The sequence below is a fragment of the Ovis aries genome, chromosome 12 (assembly GCF_016772045.2).
Source record: "Ovis aries strain OAR_USU_Benz2616 breed Rambouillet chromosome 12, ARS-UI_Ramb_v3.0, whole genome shotgun sequence".
Lineage (NCBI taxonomy): Eukaryota > Metazoa > Chordata > Mammalia > Artiodactyla > Bovidae > Ovis > Ovis aries.
The window spans coordinates 3,454,291-3,472,006 of record NC_056065.1 but is presented as its reverse complement, the minus strand read 5'-3'; the positions used below and the strand labels follow the sequence as shown (position 1 = coordinate 3,472,006).

Below are 17,716 nucleotides of genomic sequence, written 5' to 3'. Positions count from 1 at the left end.
TGTTGTCACGAAGAAAGGGATTGACTAGCATCTCAAAGCAGACGGTCAGACGCACGCAAGACCTGCTGGTTAACTAGCCTGGTGCCCCACTACACCTCAGCTCCACGGCGACCCGCTACCCAGCGGGCGGCCACAACCCCCGAAAGGCCTTGTGGGCCTGGGGCGAGGCCGTCCATGGATTGGTGGGCCCGCGTCTCCAGGAGAGCGGCAATTGGCCAGCTCTGGGAATGGGGCGGGGCTAAGGCAGTTGCGGGAATTGGAGCCGTGACAGGGGGAAGAACTCGGTCTGTGCGTTTAGGTCCAAACTCCAGCCGCCGACTGGCAGCGAGGACGTGAGAGGAGCATGGCTCGGCTGTCCGTCTGCCTGCTGGCCTCGCTGTCTGCGCTGCTCCTAGGTATCGCCGCCGTCTCCAGATCGAAGGGCCTGCGGGGCACGGAGAGTCAAAGGGAGCCGCGAATCCCTTCTCAGTTCAGCCAAGAGCAGCGCATCGCCATGAAGGAAGCGCTGAAAGGTGAACCCTGGTCCCCTTTACCGCTTATTCTCAGATAAAGGTCCCCGTCTCCTCTGGCCAACCCGTGACTCCCTTCCCCCGCCGCAGAGGTCCGCCCCTCGAGCTTGAGCTCCCCAACACCCCACCACCGAGCCCCAGCCCCATTTCCGGGCCCTGGAGACCACACTCTGCTCCTAGACCTGCCTTCTGGGGACGCCAGGGCGTTCCTTGCCTACCCTGGAAGCTTCAACTTCGCCCAGGTTTACCAGGCTGTCATCCACCCCATCCCACCCCCGCGCCAACCTCCGCTTGCCTGGAGCATTATAGTCTTTAACCTTTGGCAGTCTTCACTTGTTAAGTTTCTTAAGACTAAACGATCTGAATCTTATGTACAGATGAGGAAACTGAAGTTTATGTTGGCTGAACCATCTTCCCCAGGATCCTACATCTTGGAGTAAGCAGTGGGTGACAGCCTCTATTGCCTGTAGGATCCTGCGGGTTCTAGATGGCTCCATAAAGAAGTATGGGGCTGTTGCTGAGGTGTGAGATGTTCCTAATTTCCTCTACCAATTAAAGGACATCTTTCCCCTAGACCTCAAACCAAGCTAAAAACGTACTTACCATCTCAGTCTGCATTATCCAGGAGAAAAGAGTTGGGGGCTCAATAGTGAAAGGATCCGAAAGACACGGGTTCAATCCCTAGGTCGGGAAGATCCCTTGGAGAAGAAAATAACAACCCACTCCAGTATTCTTGCCTGGGAAATCGCATGGACAGAGGAGCCTGATAGGCTGCAGGCGTCAGTCCATGGGGTGGCAAAAGAGTCAGGATACGACTTAGGGAATAAACAACAATGAAAACCAATGAGATCCTTCCTCACTGTTGGGCTTATCTTCAGCCTTTTCCCTTCCATTAAGTAATGGATTAAAAGAAACTGCCTAAATAAAAAAAAAAGTGAAGTCGCTCAGTCGTGCCTGACTCTTTGCGACCCCATGGATAGTAGCCTGCACCAAGCTCCTCCGTCCATGGGATTTTCAAGGCAAGAGTACCAGAGTGGGTTGCCATTTCCTTCTCCAGAGAATCTTCCCAACCCAGGGATCAAACCCAGGTCTCTCACATTGTAGACAGACGTTTTACCGTCTGAGCCACCAGGGAAGTCCTAAATAAATCTGCAGGCAAATCCGAAAGCTAGCCCTTGTTGTTAAATATAAACTGTGTTTGTGCTGGAGTGATAGGCCTGGGAGGCAGAGCAGGGCTTTCCCAAAGCATCCTGGTGTAAAGAGTTCTCTGAAAGGCATTGGGCAGCCATTCACCAGAGTCTCTTTGCACACAAGAAAGCAAAAGCTAGATAAGAAACTAAAATACGGACCTCATAGCACCATGACTTAGAACCCCGAATATATGGAATATTGAAGTCACTCAGTCGTGTCCTACTCTCTGTGACCCCATGGACTATATATATAGCCCACCAGGCTCCTCCGTCAAGGGGATTCTCCAGTCAGGAATACTGGAGTGGAGTTGCTATGTCCTCCAGGGGATCTTCCCCACCCAGGGATCGAACTCAGGTCTCTCGCACTGGGGGCTGAGGGCAAAACATCTGAATTCAGATCTTGAGTCTGCCTCTCAATCTCACATAGGCAGTTCATTTAATCTTTTTGAACCCTGGCATCCCCACCTTTTTGTAGGCTATGATGCAGGGCTGATTCTTCGCAAAACTGAGTACAGAAGTCAGAGGCCTCCCTTGACATCAAGCTGCTCTGGGTGCTTTTGTTCCCACTGTTTTTTGGATAGCCTTCTAATCAAATTATCTCATGACACCACCCCCACCCCCTACTGTTTGCATTTGACAGTGGAACTCTTTAAGAATATAAAACCTTCACCAAGGAATGAACCTAGTGGCAACTCAAGAACTGGACTTCTGGGTAGAATGGATTAGATTGTTTATGACAAAGGAGCTTGTCTGGGAGCTTCTAAATTGCCCCCTTCCCAGGCATCATGTGCCCCAAAGCTGACCTGGGCTAAGATCAGTGACACTCTGGATTAACCAGTCTATGAGGAATAAGCCTACTCTCTGTACACAAAGAGTACTTCCCCTGTGGCTCAGATGGTTAAGAATCTGCCTGCAATGCGGGAGACCTGGGTTCCATCCCTGGGTTGGGAAGATCCCCTGGAGAAGGGAAAGACTACCCACTCCAATATTCTGGACTGGAGAATTCCATGGACTCTATAGTCCATGGGATCACAGAGAGTCAGACACGACTGAGGAACTTTCACACACTCACTGTACACAAAAAGATACAAAGCTTTGTTCGCAAAGGGACCCAGGACAGTGGGCTCATTGGATTCATCAAAGGGTTGGTGGTTTCAGAGGCAGAGTGAGGCCTTAGCAGCAATTTATAGCAGCTTCTCACTTAGGATCAGGGTACAGAATTTACTCCTGTCTGACCTCCGCCACCCCATCCCGTTTTGGACTTTATCTTCCTTTAAGAACCATATTAGCCTAAACAAAGGACTTGAGTTTAAATCCCAGTTCTACTGCTTGTTTCTGGACAATCTCAAGCAGCTCACCTAATGCTTCTAAGCTTGTTTCCTCACCTTTGAATTAGGGAAAACAACAACGCCTACCTGGAATGATTGTTTTGCCCTCCACAATAAGATAATTAGTGCAAGAGAACTTTTTATGTACACAGGGCTGCGGAAAAATCAGTGGTTGTTATCATCTTCCATCTCTGACTCCAACAGGTGCCATCCAGATTCCAACAGTGTCTTTCAGCCCCAAGGAGCTCAACACAACAGCCCTGGCTGAGTTTGGAGAATATATCCGTAAAGGTCAGCCACAAACCTTGGGAAAGGGTTAGGAGAGGTAGCACTGGAGACACAGTGCTTTTACAAGATGATAAAGAAGTTTATCTTGTGATTGACCAAAGGGCAACCTCATGTGCCTGGGTCTCTTTGGACATGTTGGTATACAAGGGGGAGGGATAGAACAGAGAGTTCAGGAGTTAGAGCAGACAGAGACTAGATTTACCCTTTGAAGAACCAAGGCACATAGCCATTGGGTTGGCTGTCAATTTTGCCCTTTAATGTCAGTCAATAACATAAAAAGATAGGACTGGGAATTCCTTCTTCATTTGCAAGTTTCCAGAACTGCACCACGGTCTCCTCCCCTCCCTACCTCCATACACACACCTACAGCCCACGCACAGGCACACTCCACCTACCCAGGCCCTGCTTCAGATTCATTACTAACACTGAGCTGCTAGGCAGTCAAAAACTTTATCGCATGATTGCTCTCTTCTCACTCCACTGCCCGTGAGCTAAAGAAGGATGGGTCAAGGGGAAAAAGGAGACTTGGAGCTCCCTCTCCCCATAGAAAAAGCTCATGCAGAGTAGTGAGACCACTTTACCAAATCAAATAAAAAAACAGCCCCCTCTCAAGTCATCAGGAGTGGGAGAGGCTGGCACAGTGCAGCAAGTAGTCCCTTCTCTAACACTCTGGGACGGGCAGTGGGGGTGGGGTGGGAATCTGGGATCAATCCCCAGTGGCCGGGCTGAAAGTCTTCACTAAATAGGAAATAAAACTGGGAAAGAAATGTTCAGTAATAGTAGATTAGATAAGCAGGCTGACAAGAAAAATAATATATTCTTCTTCAGTTTTTTGTTTGTTTGCCTACTTGTTTGTTTTCAGTTATCCACAGAGGCATGTATGGATTCTTCCAACACAGCACAAAGGGAGATCAAAGTTCTTTCTCCCACGTATCTAAAGCCACCTGTGTTATTACCTATCTGTAACTAGCATAGTTGACCCTGAGAACACTTGAACACGGAAGTATGGCCATGTGCTCGACAGGATCATCTTTTATCTCCATATAGCACAAACATTAGGTGTATTTTGCAAAGGAAAAATATCTCTGATTTTTTAATATACATAGATAAGGGCCATGTTTGGTTCCAAATAATTTGGATACTGGGGCCTATTATATTTAAAATTTAATGTAATCCTAGTCTGCATCACTCTGTAACTTGTATTTGTGACAACATTAGAGGTCAGGTCAGTCCAGATCTTGAGCTCTTATCTGTCATAAATGATGCATGTCTTGATATGCATGTTATTACACAGTGATAGCACATTATAATATGAGGAAGAGATATTTCAGAGATTGTCTGGGCGAATCAGGAATCAGACTAGCTTTGTCCCAGAGGGCTTCCTAAAGGAGGCTGCCTGTTTTAAAGGGGAGGAAAAAGGCAGGGAGAATCAGTGAGTAGGAAAAGCAAAGGCAACTGTTGAATCTGGCTTTTTCTCACTGCTTTGCATCTCTTTGCTTCTAGTCTTTCCTACTGTGTTCCATACCAGCTTTATCCAGCATGAGGTCGTAGGAAATTACAGCCACCTGTTCACTATCAAAGGCTCAGACCTCAGCATGCAGCCCTACATGCTCCTCGCTCACATTGACGTGGTGCCTGCCCCGGACAAAGGCTGGGATGTGCCCCCCTTCTCTGGGTTGGAGCGTGATGGCTTCATCTATGGTCGAGGCACACTGGACAACAAGAACTCTCTTATGGTCTGAAATGCTATGTTCCCTCTGCCTTAGAGTCCTAAAGATCAATCCAGGGGGGGAGTGCTCTGCTAACCCCTGGGAGGTGGGAGGTTCTGGTAGAGAAAACCTTGGTGCCAGGAGATCTGAGTTCCAGTCATCAGTTGGTCACTTCTCTGGGTCCTGATTTCTCAACTGTGAAATACAGATCAGAGTAGATGATCCCAGGTACCCTTTCAGATCTGACATTGATAAATTTATGCTTTTCTCCAGGTGGGGATGGTTTTATGTGAGCTCTGTTTCCCTACAGGGATTCCCAGGTGGCTCAGTGATAAAGAATCCAGCTATCAGTGCAGGAGATGCAGGAGTTGTGGGTTCAATCCCTGGGTGGGGAAGATCCCCTGAAAGAGGAAATGGCAACCCACTTCAGAATTCTTGCTGGGAAAATCCCCCTGACAGAGGAGCCTGGCAAGCTACGGTCTGTGGGGTCACAAGAGCCAGACACAACTGAATGACTGACCATGCATACACCCACTGTTTCCCTCCATTCCATCCCCTGGGGCCATTTTAATGTGTTCTCTCTAAAAGGAATCCATCACATCCTAGCCCTGTTGCTAGCTGCTGAATATCTCTGATGCCTTGGTACCACCACTTAAATAATAAGCCTTTCTCTTCTCCCATTGTCCTTCTGTCCCCCAGGCAATCCTGCAGGCCTTGGAGCTTCTGCTGATCAGAAACTACATCCCCCGAAGATCTTTCTTCATTGCTCTGGGCCATGATGAGGAGGTAGAATGCCTTCATCCTAAGCCTATCTCTGGGTCCCCTCCTGGGGGAGGGAGTATGCTTCACTGTGGTCCGGTTTGCTCCCTGGCTGCACAGTTTGCCAGCTTCTCTGTGAATATGTCTTCTTGGCTGGAAAACTCCATGGGCAGAGGAGCCTGGTGGGTCACAGTCCAGGGAGTTGCAAAGAGCCGGACACAACTGAGCGCACACACGCTGTGCATATGGCGCCGGAAGTATCTAAGGACTTTGACCGAAATGCAGATACCTGGGCTCTGTGCCACGGGTCCAGGGTTTTTTAAATTTCTTTTTAAGAGCAGTTTTAGGTTCATGGCAAAAATTAGAAGATACAGAAATTTCCCTTCTTCTCCAACCCACACACGTGCACAGCCTTACCCAATATCAACGTCCCCCACCAGAGTCATCCATTTGTGACAACTGATGAGCCTACCCGGACACATCGTAGTCACCCAAAGCTATTTACATTAGGGCTCACTTTTGGTGTTGTACATTATAATGGTGTGTCATTATGGTACCACACAGAGTATTTTCACTGCCTTAAGAAGGCTCTGTGTTCTGCCCATTCATCCCTCTCTCCTTCCCCAAACCCTGGCAACCACTGATCTTTTGACTATCTCCATAATTTTGTCTTGTCTAGAATGTTATATAGTTGGAACTATATAGAATGTAGCCTTTTCAGATTGGCTTCTTTCACTCAGTGTTATGCACAGATCTGAATGTTTAACAAACTCCCTGGTAACATCCGCAGCAGGCACATAGTCCATCAACTACACCTTGAGAAACACCAATGTAACGGGAAGAGAGAGAACAGGCAGATCAATGAAGGTGTTTTATTTCTAATGATGCCACTTACTTTGACCCTGGGCAAATCACTTCACACTCTGGGCCCTGGTTTCTTAGTTTGGGAAATGAGGGGGTTGGGCCCTTCCAGCTCTGAGATTCCAGATTCTTTGAGGCAGGATCGTTGAGGGCCCTGTCCCTCATGAAGGAGCCTGCATGGGGAGGCTCTGGAGCACCCAGCTGTGCTGAATGGGTCTCTGTGAGCTATCTCTGGAGATCTGACTGAGGAGAACTGTGGCTCTGGGTTTAATATCTGCAGGTATCAGGGATAAATGGGGCTCAGAAGATCTCAGCCCTGCTACAGGCAAGGGGTGTCCAGCTAGCCTTCGTGGTGGATGAAGGGAGCTTCATCTTGGATGGTTTCCTTCCCAACCTCAAGAAGCCCTTTGCCATGTGAGTATAGCACCCCAGCCCCACCTCAGCAGAGATTCTCACATGGGAGCTGACCTCAGTCTGGTTATCGATAAGCCTACTCCTCTTGCTTTAATCAACCTGCTCCAGGATTCTTGCTTGGAAAATCCCATAGACGGAGGAGCCTAGTGAGCTACAGTCGATGTGGTCACAAAGCATCGGACACGACTGAGCCATATACACAGGCACACACTTGCTTTCATCACCCCGAGCTTTGACCAAGTCTGAGCTCTCCTTTCCCTATCTCTTCTGAAGTAAAAATCTTTAAGCAGCATGAAACAGACCTCTTGGCTTACCAGACCCCTGAACAGATGGGTGTGGGGGTCATTCAGGGTGGGAGGAAGTCAGGAGGGCCTTCTCTGGTCCTCTCTTACAGGGTGTCAGTTTCCGAGAAGGGTGCGATTAACCTCATGCTGCAAGTCAACATGACTCCAGGCCACTCTTCAGCTCCTCCAAAGGAAACAAGCATAGGCATTCTCGCAGCCGCAGTCAGCCGGTAAGCAATTCCTGGCCTTGCTACCCCCGCCAGACTCTGGCCAGAAGACCTGGCACTTCTTCACTTTGAGTTGAGGAGGCTAAGCTTCCTGTCCTAATGGGCTGAGAAGCCGTGATGGAGGTTATAGGGAGGAGAGAGCTAGCAGTACCCTGGCAGGGGTTATAGGTCAGAAAAGGACCTATCCATACGGCAAGCAAGGGCCAGCAGACAAAAGCTAGGTTAGGTAGCTGCAAGAGTCCAAAGTCCAGGCCTGAAATTATAGATCACAAGCTGGAAAAGAACTGTCTAAGTTCTCCCCTTGCCCCAGCAAGATGACTTCAAGATAAGCAGAGGCTGTGTCTGTGGATGAGGACAGCAGGGTTTGTAACAGCAGAGCTTACCTCTGGCTGGTTTTCTTGCAGAGTAGGAAGAAAAGCTATATTCTTTCAGCTAAATATTTAACTATCTACCATGTTTGAGACTGTGTCCAGTAATGGGCACGTGGTGGTGGAAGAAACGGACAGTCCCTTTCCTCCAGGAACTCAGCAGCTGGTGGGAGAGGCTGACAGCTTTGCTACAGTGTGGCAGGTGCGATGAGACTGGGGTGCCCTCTCTCGGACTTGGTATCCGGGGACAGCTCCTGTGAGTGCAGTAGAAGTAGCCCCACTTGTGCTTGGAGATGTGGAATGGTGGAGGTGACGGGGAGGCAAGCAGGAGAACTCCTGGCCAGGCCTGTGGAAATGTCCTGTCTCCCATCTTCTCCCTGGACTGCTGAGTTGGGTGAGTCTAGAGAGCTCCATTTCTCTTCCAGACTGGAGCAAACACCAATGCCGAACATGTTTGGAAGTGGGCCGCTGAGGATGGCACTGGAGCAACTGGCAAATGAGGTGTGAGGAGTCTCACAGACTCTGGTCAGCTGTGGAAGGGGAAGAAAGGGTGGCGGAGAAGCTGCCATCAGAGTAATAAAGGGGCCCTACTGATGACCAGTGTTCTGCCCATTCTCCCTATTTCCAGCTGCTGGCTGAGCCAAAGCACAGCTTGTTCACTGGGGCTTTTGGTGCTCAGGCTGAGAACCTGAGCCCCAACACCAGCCACTCTGAGGGAGGTGGCTCCTACTCACCCTTGAGGCTACTGCCCCGGGCCCTCGAGGCGGGTCTAATACAAGGACAGGCCCAGGTCCCAGAACAGTGAGCCTGTTATGCTGACCCCTCTGAAACCCTCTGACCTGTTGCTTTCCCTTTCAGTTTCCCTTCCCTACCAATATAGTCTTGAACAACCTGTGGCTATTTCGGCCCCTTGTAAGCAGGTAAAGTTTTATCTTTCCATTCTTCACATCCCTACCCCAAACCTACCCACTTCCCCATCTCCTCTCTTTGGCTTAACCAGGCCTGACTAACCATCCCTCAGCCACCAGACACTACATCTAACTGGTACACAGGACATCCCTCCTAGTCTTAAAGATCTCCAAGGTTCAGGAAAGGGGGTATCCTACAACCCTCTCTTTCCAGTGGACAGTGTCTGACCTTAGTCTTTTTGCCTTAGATTGATGGAGAGGAATTACGTAACCAATCCGATGGTCAGGACCACTGCAGCGCTCACCATGTTCAATGCCGGGATCAAGGTAACACCACCTGACTCCCCCCACACACCCCACCACCCCTTGGCTTTATCTTCTTGGCTTCTCCTTCCTTCTCTGGCTACAGTTTGGATAGTAGGAAGGCTCAGTGCTGAACTGCCCTCTGTCATCAGATGGGTAAACCTCAGGAGCAAGGGTTCTAACTGACATCTGCAAACTCCATGAAGTTGCTGGCCAAGTTTCCTGTATGTGTGTTTCAGAGGCCTTCCTCCGGTTCTTTGGGACTGTACCCATTCAAAAATATAACCATTACACTGATGTGAAGAGACATTATTTGGGAGTTAATTTTTGTGACCTATACTCATTTAACAGGGCTTCCCTGCTGGCTCAGATGGTAAAGTGTCTGCCTGCAATGTGGGAGACCCGGGTTCAATCCCTGGGTCGGGAAGATCCCCTGGAGAAGGAAATGGCAACCCACTCCAGTACTCTTGCCTGGAAAATTCCATGGATTGAGGAGCCTGGTAGGCTACAGTCCATGGGGTCGCAAAGGGTCGGACATGACTGAGCAACTTCACTTCACTTCACTTCATATTCATTTAACATGTACTATATTCATCATCATTATTATTCAGCATTTTGGTCATGTAGGCTAAAGATTCCCAACCTCTTTACCACCTTTTTATTATTCTTCCTCATGGTTTGAAAGCTTTATTCACCTCACAAATTTAATGAATAATTAATATCTTTTCCCTGAGTTGAATTAGAGAAATTCACCTACTATTTTAAAAATCTATAACATTTGTGATGTATACAGCCTTCAAATACATACATTGTCATTCTCCAAAATAAGGTAAATTTTGGGTTGCTTTCAAAAATATAAATTCTATATGAGATTTGCTTTTTTGGCTTGTGGGAGCCTAGTTCCCTGAGCAGGGATTGAACCCTGGACCTTGGCAGTGAGAGTGCAGACTCCTAACCACTGGACCACCAGGGACCCCGTAAGGTTTACTTTTATAGAAATAAGTCTCAGGTAAACCAATACTTTGATAAAGTTTTTTTCTGAGAACTATTTTTCAGCAAATTGGTCTACTTTCAGTTGGACCAGCCGCTAAGGAGCTTTTCTGTTTGAACTAGCCACACTAGCTCACCGGGGCTGAGGCTTTTCTGAAATCTTGAAAGGAGTTAGACCGTTCCAGTTTCTACCAGTGCCACCAGCGCAACTTCAGGGAGGATCATTCACCCAGTGCAGCTTTGCGGAGCTCTGCTAATGCGCAGCCCAGGTTGAGAATAAGTGAATGGTGCCTCAGAATTGATTTCTGCTGTGACTGGCTGGTGTGTTTGGCATGTCAGCCAGACCTGAGCTGTTTTCACCAGCTGCCTAGAGAATTCACCAAAATAATAGTACTGTGTACTATGTCCTTACATTTGAATGGTGTTTTTATCTGTCCAGAATTCTTTCACATCTGTTTTTCCATTTGGTCCTCCTGACAGAGGAGGAGCCAGCTGAGAGATCGAGACACAAAGAGGTTGTCATATCCGAAAATCACACAGCCGGTTTGTATCAGCCCAGTTCTCCTGGCCCTAGCCTGGTGCTTTTTTGCACCATAGCAGTTCAAAGAAAGATACACAATTGGGGAATCTCCTCTCTCGTGGGCTCTGAGGAGAAACTCCCTCCATAGCTTAACCCTCTTTTCTAATTAGTCCTGAGTTTTTTCCTCATCAGACAGAGAACAAATTTCACAGTAGGATATGGAAAATCACTACCACCATCAGTTATAATGATCATCCCCCTCAGGGCCTTAATGGGGCCTCAGAGGCTCTCGGGTGCCCCTCCTGAGTAAGAACTCACACTGCCCACTGCAGAACTGTCCTACACCCTGGGAAAGAGTGCCACAGAAGACCGCCAGCAGCACTGTACAGGCCAAAATAGAGGCGTCCTGATGGTCCCAGAGAAAGCAGTCTTGCTCTGAGCAGCTCTCTGTGACCCCTCCACGACCAAGAAACATGAAGGTCTGGCCTGAAGCAGAGACAGACCTCTAGCATTGAGCATAACCACATGTCAAGGGCCCAGGGAATACAGTGGCTGGCTAAGAATATTAAGCCTTGAGTTTTTCGGTCAAATCAGCTTCCGCTCCCTCTGCTGGTGGCAGATGGCTTTTCCTGGGCAGGGGCCAGGTGTGGGGGACTAGAGGTCAGCTCAAGCCAAGGTTTGTGGTTCTCTCTCCAGGAGAACGTCATCCCCCCTGTGGCCGAGGCCATCATCAACTTCCGAATTCACCCTGCACAGACTGTTCAGGAGGTACGCACCACGTGTTCCCGAAGACTGGGTCAGCCCCGCTGAACTGTGTCCGTCGGGACTGGGCGGAGCTGGCCCAGAGGCTCATTTGGTCAATGATTTTTCAAAGGCTTCCCATGTGCCGGGTGCTTGGCTGGGATAGGAGGTCTCTGGCTTTAGGGAACGTGGAGTCTAGGAGTGGGAGATGAATGATGATAATTAATGATAAATAGGAAATGATAATAGCAGCAACACGGACAGTGGGCTTGCTGTGCTCTTGGCACTGTGCTCAGGTATACATATACTATAGATATACAGTTCACCCCTGCAGCCGTTCTGTGAAGTGGGGAATGTATTATCCTCATTGAACAGGGAAAATGGAGGCACAGATCTACACAGCAGGTAAGTAACATACCCAGTATTATACATCCAGGACTAGTTCCAGAGGCTGTGCTTTCAGCCTCACACTATACTAGGATTATAACAATTAGGGATGAGCAAATTACCATAGAACCTGAGCCAAAAAAGGGGGCTGATGCTACCTCTAAGAACCAAGAAAGTCGTTTCCAACCACTAGAAAAGGACTTAAAGGACAAATAGGAGTTGGCTAGAAGTAGGACATTCAGGGCACAGGGAAAATGAAATCTAAAGAGTAGGATAATTTGGGGGAAAGTGATGGAAGATGAAAATGGAGTTGTATTGATAGTTTGGGGGTCAAGGCTTTGTGTGCCATGCCGACGAGTTTGGGCTCTAATCTGTGGACAAATGTCAGGGGTCTTCAAACAGGCCTGTGATAGATTCTGTTTTAGAGAAACACTGCTAGAGGCGATCCTGAGGAAGCCTTGAAGTAAGAAGAAACAATTAAATTGTTGCAACGTCTCAGGCAGTGGGTATGGAGGTCTTAACTGAGGCTATGATCATGGGGTAGAGTAGGTGCCCACAGAGGTATGAGAGGCGGGCTCATCAGGACGCAGTGTGTGATGTTAGCTGGTCATGGGGTAGAGTAGGTGCCTGCCGAGGAGTGAGAGGTGGGCTTGTCAGGACGCAGTGTGTGATGTTAGCTGGTCATGGGGTAGAGTAGGTGCCCACAGAGGAATGAGAGGCGGGCTCGTCAGGACGCAGTGTGTGATGTTAGTAGGTCGTAGGGTAGAGTAGGTGCCTGCAGACAAGTGAGAGGCGGGCTCATCAGGACGCAGTGTGTGATGTTAGCTGGTCAGGTACTGGTGCCTGTAACCAAGATTGGGAATTCAAGAGGAAAGCAAGTTCTCAGAGAAATATAATGGTTTAGAAATTTGAGAGGCTTCTAATATATTAATAGACAGTTATAAATACCTTAGATCCAAAGAGATAATAGAGACAGAGGCTGGAGTATTATTAATTGAAACCTGTAGAGCCAATAAAGTCCCATGGGAAGGGTGTGTAACCCCTTGGAGAGAAGAGGTTGCAGACAGACTTGGGATGTTCTGCTATGAATGTCAATTTAAAGGTTAGAAAAATGAATGTGTAATTGCAAACCATGAGTGCTATGAGGAAAGGGGGCTGCTGCTATTGAAGAATTTAAGAAGGAATGAGAATCTGTCCACAGGTCAGGCAAGACTTCCTTACGTGATATCTGAGCTGAAAGCTAAAGGGTGAGAAGAAATACACAGAACGTTTGACATCTCTAGGAAAGACCAGCTTATTTAAACGTCAGGTTGAGCTAAAAAGAATTCAGAAGGTAAATCTGATCCTTTTGAAAATGATCAATAAAACCCACCTGACAACTATGAGATGAGTATTATATTCCAGGATTAAGCAAGGTAAGGGGCAGGTGGTGTTTCCTGATGATCTTCCTGGCGGTCATTAAGGATCCTCCACGCTTCGATTTCTGTGGTCCTTTCTCCCTGGGGCCTTCCCCATGGAGGATGCTGTGTGTCCTCGCACAGGCTGGGGGGCATGCCCGCATTGCAGGGGCTGGGGGCAGCCTGCCCAGAGTCACCCAGCATTGGCAGGGAACTGGAACAGTGTAAGCCCTGGGCTCTGCTGCTTTTCATCCAGTGCCAGCCTTTGTCCTCTCCCTGGGGGCTCATGGGGCCAGGAAATCACTGAATTCCCCTCACTGAGCTTCTTTCCACCAGTTTTTTTCCAGCCTCATTCCAACTCCATGCCCTTTCCAAGGGCTGTTTTCCACCAGCTGGGGCTTTCATCTCCCCAGGTTCTGGCATGCTGCCCTCCTCTCCAGTCCCCTGCCGCAGTGGCCTTCCTTCCCCAATGATCTGATGAGATCTCTGGGCTCCCTAGGCCCACCCTGCTCCCCTGCCTCCGTGGGGAATGGAAAGCCCCCATCACCCCAGGAGTACACAGTACCTCTTTGTCCTGGTCACACCTCTTCCTCATGCCCTGATTCTGAATGACTCCCTGAGCCCTCTTCATCCATCTTTACCTGGTCTCACCCATAAGTTTTTACAGGAAGGATCTGAATGAACTTTGTGGCCCCATCTGTGAGGAACAAGAGCCTTCAGAAACCTAACAGACTGCCACGTGGGAAGGAAGGCTTGTCCTGTGTGGCCCTTGAGGGGGAGAGATAAGGCCACTGGGAAATGTTTCTGGGAGCCCCCACTTAAAGCTGAGTTTGGGAGTATGGCACCTCGCATGATAGTGAGCTGCTCAGAAGCTGGATGTCCACCTATCGAGAGTGTTTTACAGAAAATTCCTGTCTTCCTTCATTTATTCATTCACTAAGTGTTCATTCAGTGGCTACTATGGGCTAGACATTCTCCCAAGCACTTGGGAAAATGGTGAACAGGCCAAGATTCCCATTCTAAAGATGTTTACATGCTAGTGGGTGTAAGTAATCAAATATATGAACAAGTGGAAGAAGTAGGCACCACAAAGAAAACCACAGGACAGTGTGTCACGAAATGGTTGTAAAGTGGGGTTGGGACAGTAAACAGCTTCGTATCTGTGGTCAGTCCTCTCTTAGGGGCTTCCCCTGTGGCTCAGCAGTTAAGAATCTGCCTGCAATGCAGGAGTCACAGGAGCTGCTGCTGCTGAGTCACTTCAGTTGTGCCCGACTCTGTGCGACCCCACCAGGCTCTCCCATCCCTGGGATTCTCCAGGCAAGAGCACTGGAGTGGGCTGCCATTTCCTTCTCCAATGCATGAAAGTGAAAAGTGCAAGTGAAGTCGCTCAGTCATGTCCGACTCTTAGCGACCCCATGGACTGCAGCCTACCAGGCTCCTCCATCCATGGGATTGTCCAGGCAAGTGTACTGGAGTGGGGTGCCATTGCCTTCTCCGAGTCACAGGAGAGGCAGGTTCAGTTCCTGGGTTGGGAAGATCCCCTGGAGGAGGAAAATGGCAACCCACTCCAGTATTCTTGCCTCAAAAATTCCATGGACAGAAGAGCCTGGCAGGCTACAGTCCGTGGGGTTGCAAAGAGTCCTACGTGACTATATGGCTAAGCACGCACAGCATCCTCTCTCATGAGGCATTTACACTGAAACCCAAAAAGGAGCAAAGACCTGGGAACAGCATTCAGGCGGCACAAGCACAGGCCTCTGTTCTCAACAGAGGTGAGATCCTGCTGATGGCTCTAGTGCTATTGATACATTATCCTGTGGACTCTACAGAGTATTTTAAAAATAAATAAAAGAGGTATGCGTAGGTTAGATGCTACAGGAACCCGTACCTCAGTTCATTATTAAGAAGATGCTCATCACAGAGTTGTTCAAAGATGAAATGGATTAAAGCACAGGATGCTGAGCTTTCTGCCACTGGAAATATTGAAGCACAAGCCAGTGACATCCTGTCATGGTTGTTTTGACGACCAGGCTCACAGTAGGATGGAAGCTGGTCTTGCTAACTCTAAGTACCTATTGTCCTTGCCCCCGAACTTATTCACTCAAGAAGAAAATACAGCTTTGCCTAAAATAGAAAACAACATAATGTGGGAATACGGACTGTAGGAGCTCAGAGAAATGAAGAATCAATGTGTTCTGCCTTTGAGGTCCCCGTTACCATTGGTGAATCCCTCCTCTTAGTGCCATCCTTATGCCTCTGATAATTGCCTAGAGTGGTCCCTCCCTTCTAAACAGGCAAATAACAGCTAACCTACATTGAGTGCCAGGAACCAGCCTAAGCGTATTACACACATCCAGTCATGGTAACAACCACCTAACCAGGTAGGTGCTACTATTATCCTTCTGTTAACAGATGAGCAAGCTGAGACGCAAAGGCTAAGGAGCTCGCTGAGTGTCACACAGTTGGGAGTGGCGCTGCAAAGCCCAGAGCTGAGTTTTTGTGCATGCTTACACTGTCTCTTGCCTCTTCTCCATCATTCTCATAGCCTTCCTTCAAATTCTGGCTCAAAATTCATACCACTAGGAAATCCATCTTAAATGAACACCGCCCTCTTTCTGGCTCTACTCGTTGGCATTTCAACCTGTAGGTACTTTGGGAAAAGTAAAGCACCATCCTTGTGAAGTCAGATACCCAGCCCAGCAATACTACCTCCGTAAACCTTGGGCAAATTCCTTAATGAGACAACTCCTGTTTTGTTTATTATTATTGTTTCACATCTTTTAAAATGTATATATGCGACATTCATTGCATATCTTTTATATTCTTGGTGCTAGACATAAAGAAACGAGGCCTTTGAGTCCGGACCTAGCCTAGCAGCTGGTGGGAAACCTGGGCTCTGTAGGCTCATTGCAGGCATGCGTGCTCAGTCGTGTCCCACTCTTTGTGACTCCATGGACTGCAGCCTGCCAGGCTCCTCTGTCCGTGGCATTCTCCAGGCGAGAGTACTGGAGTGGGTTGCCATTTCCTCCTCCAGGGCATCTTCCCCACCCAGGAATCGAACACATGTCTCCTGCATCGCCAGGCAGACCGTTCACCGCTGAGCCACTTGCTCATTGAGGTCTGATTTGTGCTCCTTCTTCAGTTTCTGGAGGCAGGAATCTTTAAGTAATGTGGGGCAGGGCACAGCAGACACTTCTGGGGATGACTTTAGGAGCCTTCCAGAGGGTCAAGAACATATCCAGACTATATATTAATTCTTGTATCAGAGTATTTGAGACATCTGTGCTGGAGTGAAAATAAGCTCTGACAAGTGAGTTGCCCCTTCCCTCAGCCCAACAGCGCAGAATTTGCTTTGCCTCAAATGATGGTTTTTAAGTCAGAAGAAGGAACCCTCATTTCCTTTCCAGACCTCACACTGACCTAAAAGAAGTCCTCTCAAGATAATGCCCCCCGGTTATGAGACAGACACTCCCCTTTCTAGGGCAGAGACTGTCCTAAACCAAGTGTTACCCAGATAGCTTGAGACTGGTGCTGGAGCTTTCCCTAGGTGGCTGGGTGGGTTTGTGGGGCTAGACTGTCAGCATCCTCATCCATTCCCACACAGCTTCATGTGATCTGATCCTCAGGGTCTGGTCTACATCCTGCCTGGGACCAGGACTTTTGCTGAGTTGAGCTTTAGTTACTTCAGACTGAAATTTCTAGAAGCTTCCTCATGTTCCTTCCTGAGGAAAGGAGGCTCAGAGAGAAAACTTGAATACTAGCCCCCCAACCTCTGACTTTTTGTCTGTTGAGCTCATCTTCCTGGCCCCAGTGCAGATGGTTACAAACAGGAAGCAGGGATGCCCAGAGAAGGAAGAAAGTGTATGATCTGTCATCACCTGTCTGAGACTCTCCCAGGCTTAAGTGAGGTCATCATATCTACCCCCCTGCCTCGAGATGGTTGAGATTTCCACTGTGCTGTCTCCTACATTTTCACCTAGCCCATGGTTCTCAGCCTAAGGGAAATTACCCAATATCCTGATTTTCCAGTTCCTGACCTACCTCACGGCTATAAGGCAAACCTCCCAAGCATGTAACCTAAATCTACCATGCTATAGATTTCCAGGAAGAATAGCCATTCTATCTCCTACAACCAGTAGGCTGAAATTGAGGTCTCAGAGCTACAGTGAGCCTCCTCTGTAAAGGTTCTGCCTTGCTGGAGAGAAATCAGGACCGTATAGATTCATACAGTACTTGAATAGCAGATCAATAAGAAATCAGACTTTCTTTGTTTCCTCTCTCAAGGTCCTAAAACTAGCCAAGGACATTGTGGCTGATGACCGGGTCCAGTTCCACGTGTTGGATGCCTTTGACCCCCTGCCCATCAGCCCCTCTGATGATCAGGCCTTGGGTTACCAGCTGCTCCGCCAGACCATACAATCTGTCTTCCCGGAAGTCAACATTGTTGCCCCAGGTAATGACTTCATCAACTGTGGCTGGGGGAGTTTGGGGGGAGCTTGTAGGGGGTGGGGTGCTGGAACTATATCCTATCTG

General features: G+C 48.5%; 1 protein-coding gene across 3 annotated transcripts in view; it reads left to right on the top strand.

The window, feature by feature from the left end:
- The first annotated feature begins 302 nt into the window (after positions 1-302).
- The window catches only part of PM20D1 (peptidase M20 domain containing 1), a 32,295-nt gene continuing 14,881 nt past the window's right edge, over positions 303-17,716 (top strand). For 2 of the 3 annotated variants that reach the window (XM_060396288.1, XM_027976223.3), the window contains exons 1-11: positions 303-512; positions 3,232-3,318; positions 4,819-5,051; positions 5,724-5,810; positions 6,925-7,058; positions 7,453-7,572; positions 8,363-8,438; positions 8,796-8,857; positions 9,094-9,172; positions 11,355-11,426; positions 17,468-17,636. In XM_060396288.1, the coding sequence (XP_060252271.1) occupies positions 344-512; positions 3,232-3,318; positions 4,819-5,051; positions 5,724-5,810; positions 6,925-7,058; positions 7,453-7,572; positions 8,363-8,438; positions 8,796-8,857; positions 9,094-9,172; positions 11,355-11,426; positions 17,468-17,636 (1,288 nt within the window). In that variant the 5' untranslated portion in view covers positions 303-343. Of the gene's footprint in view, positions 513-3,231; positions 3,319-4,818; positions 5,052-5,723; positions 5,811-6,924; positions 7,059-7,452; positions 7,573-8,362; positions 8,439-8,795; positions 8,858-9,093; positions 9,173-11,354; positions 13,169-17,467; positions 17,637-17,716 lie in introns of those variants that run through there. The other variant, XM_060396289.1, reaches the window with a different exon arrangement.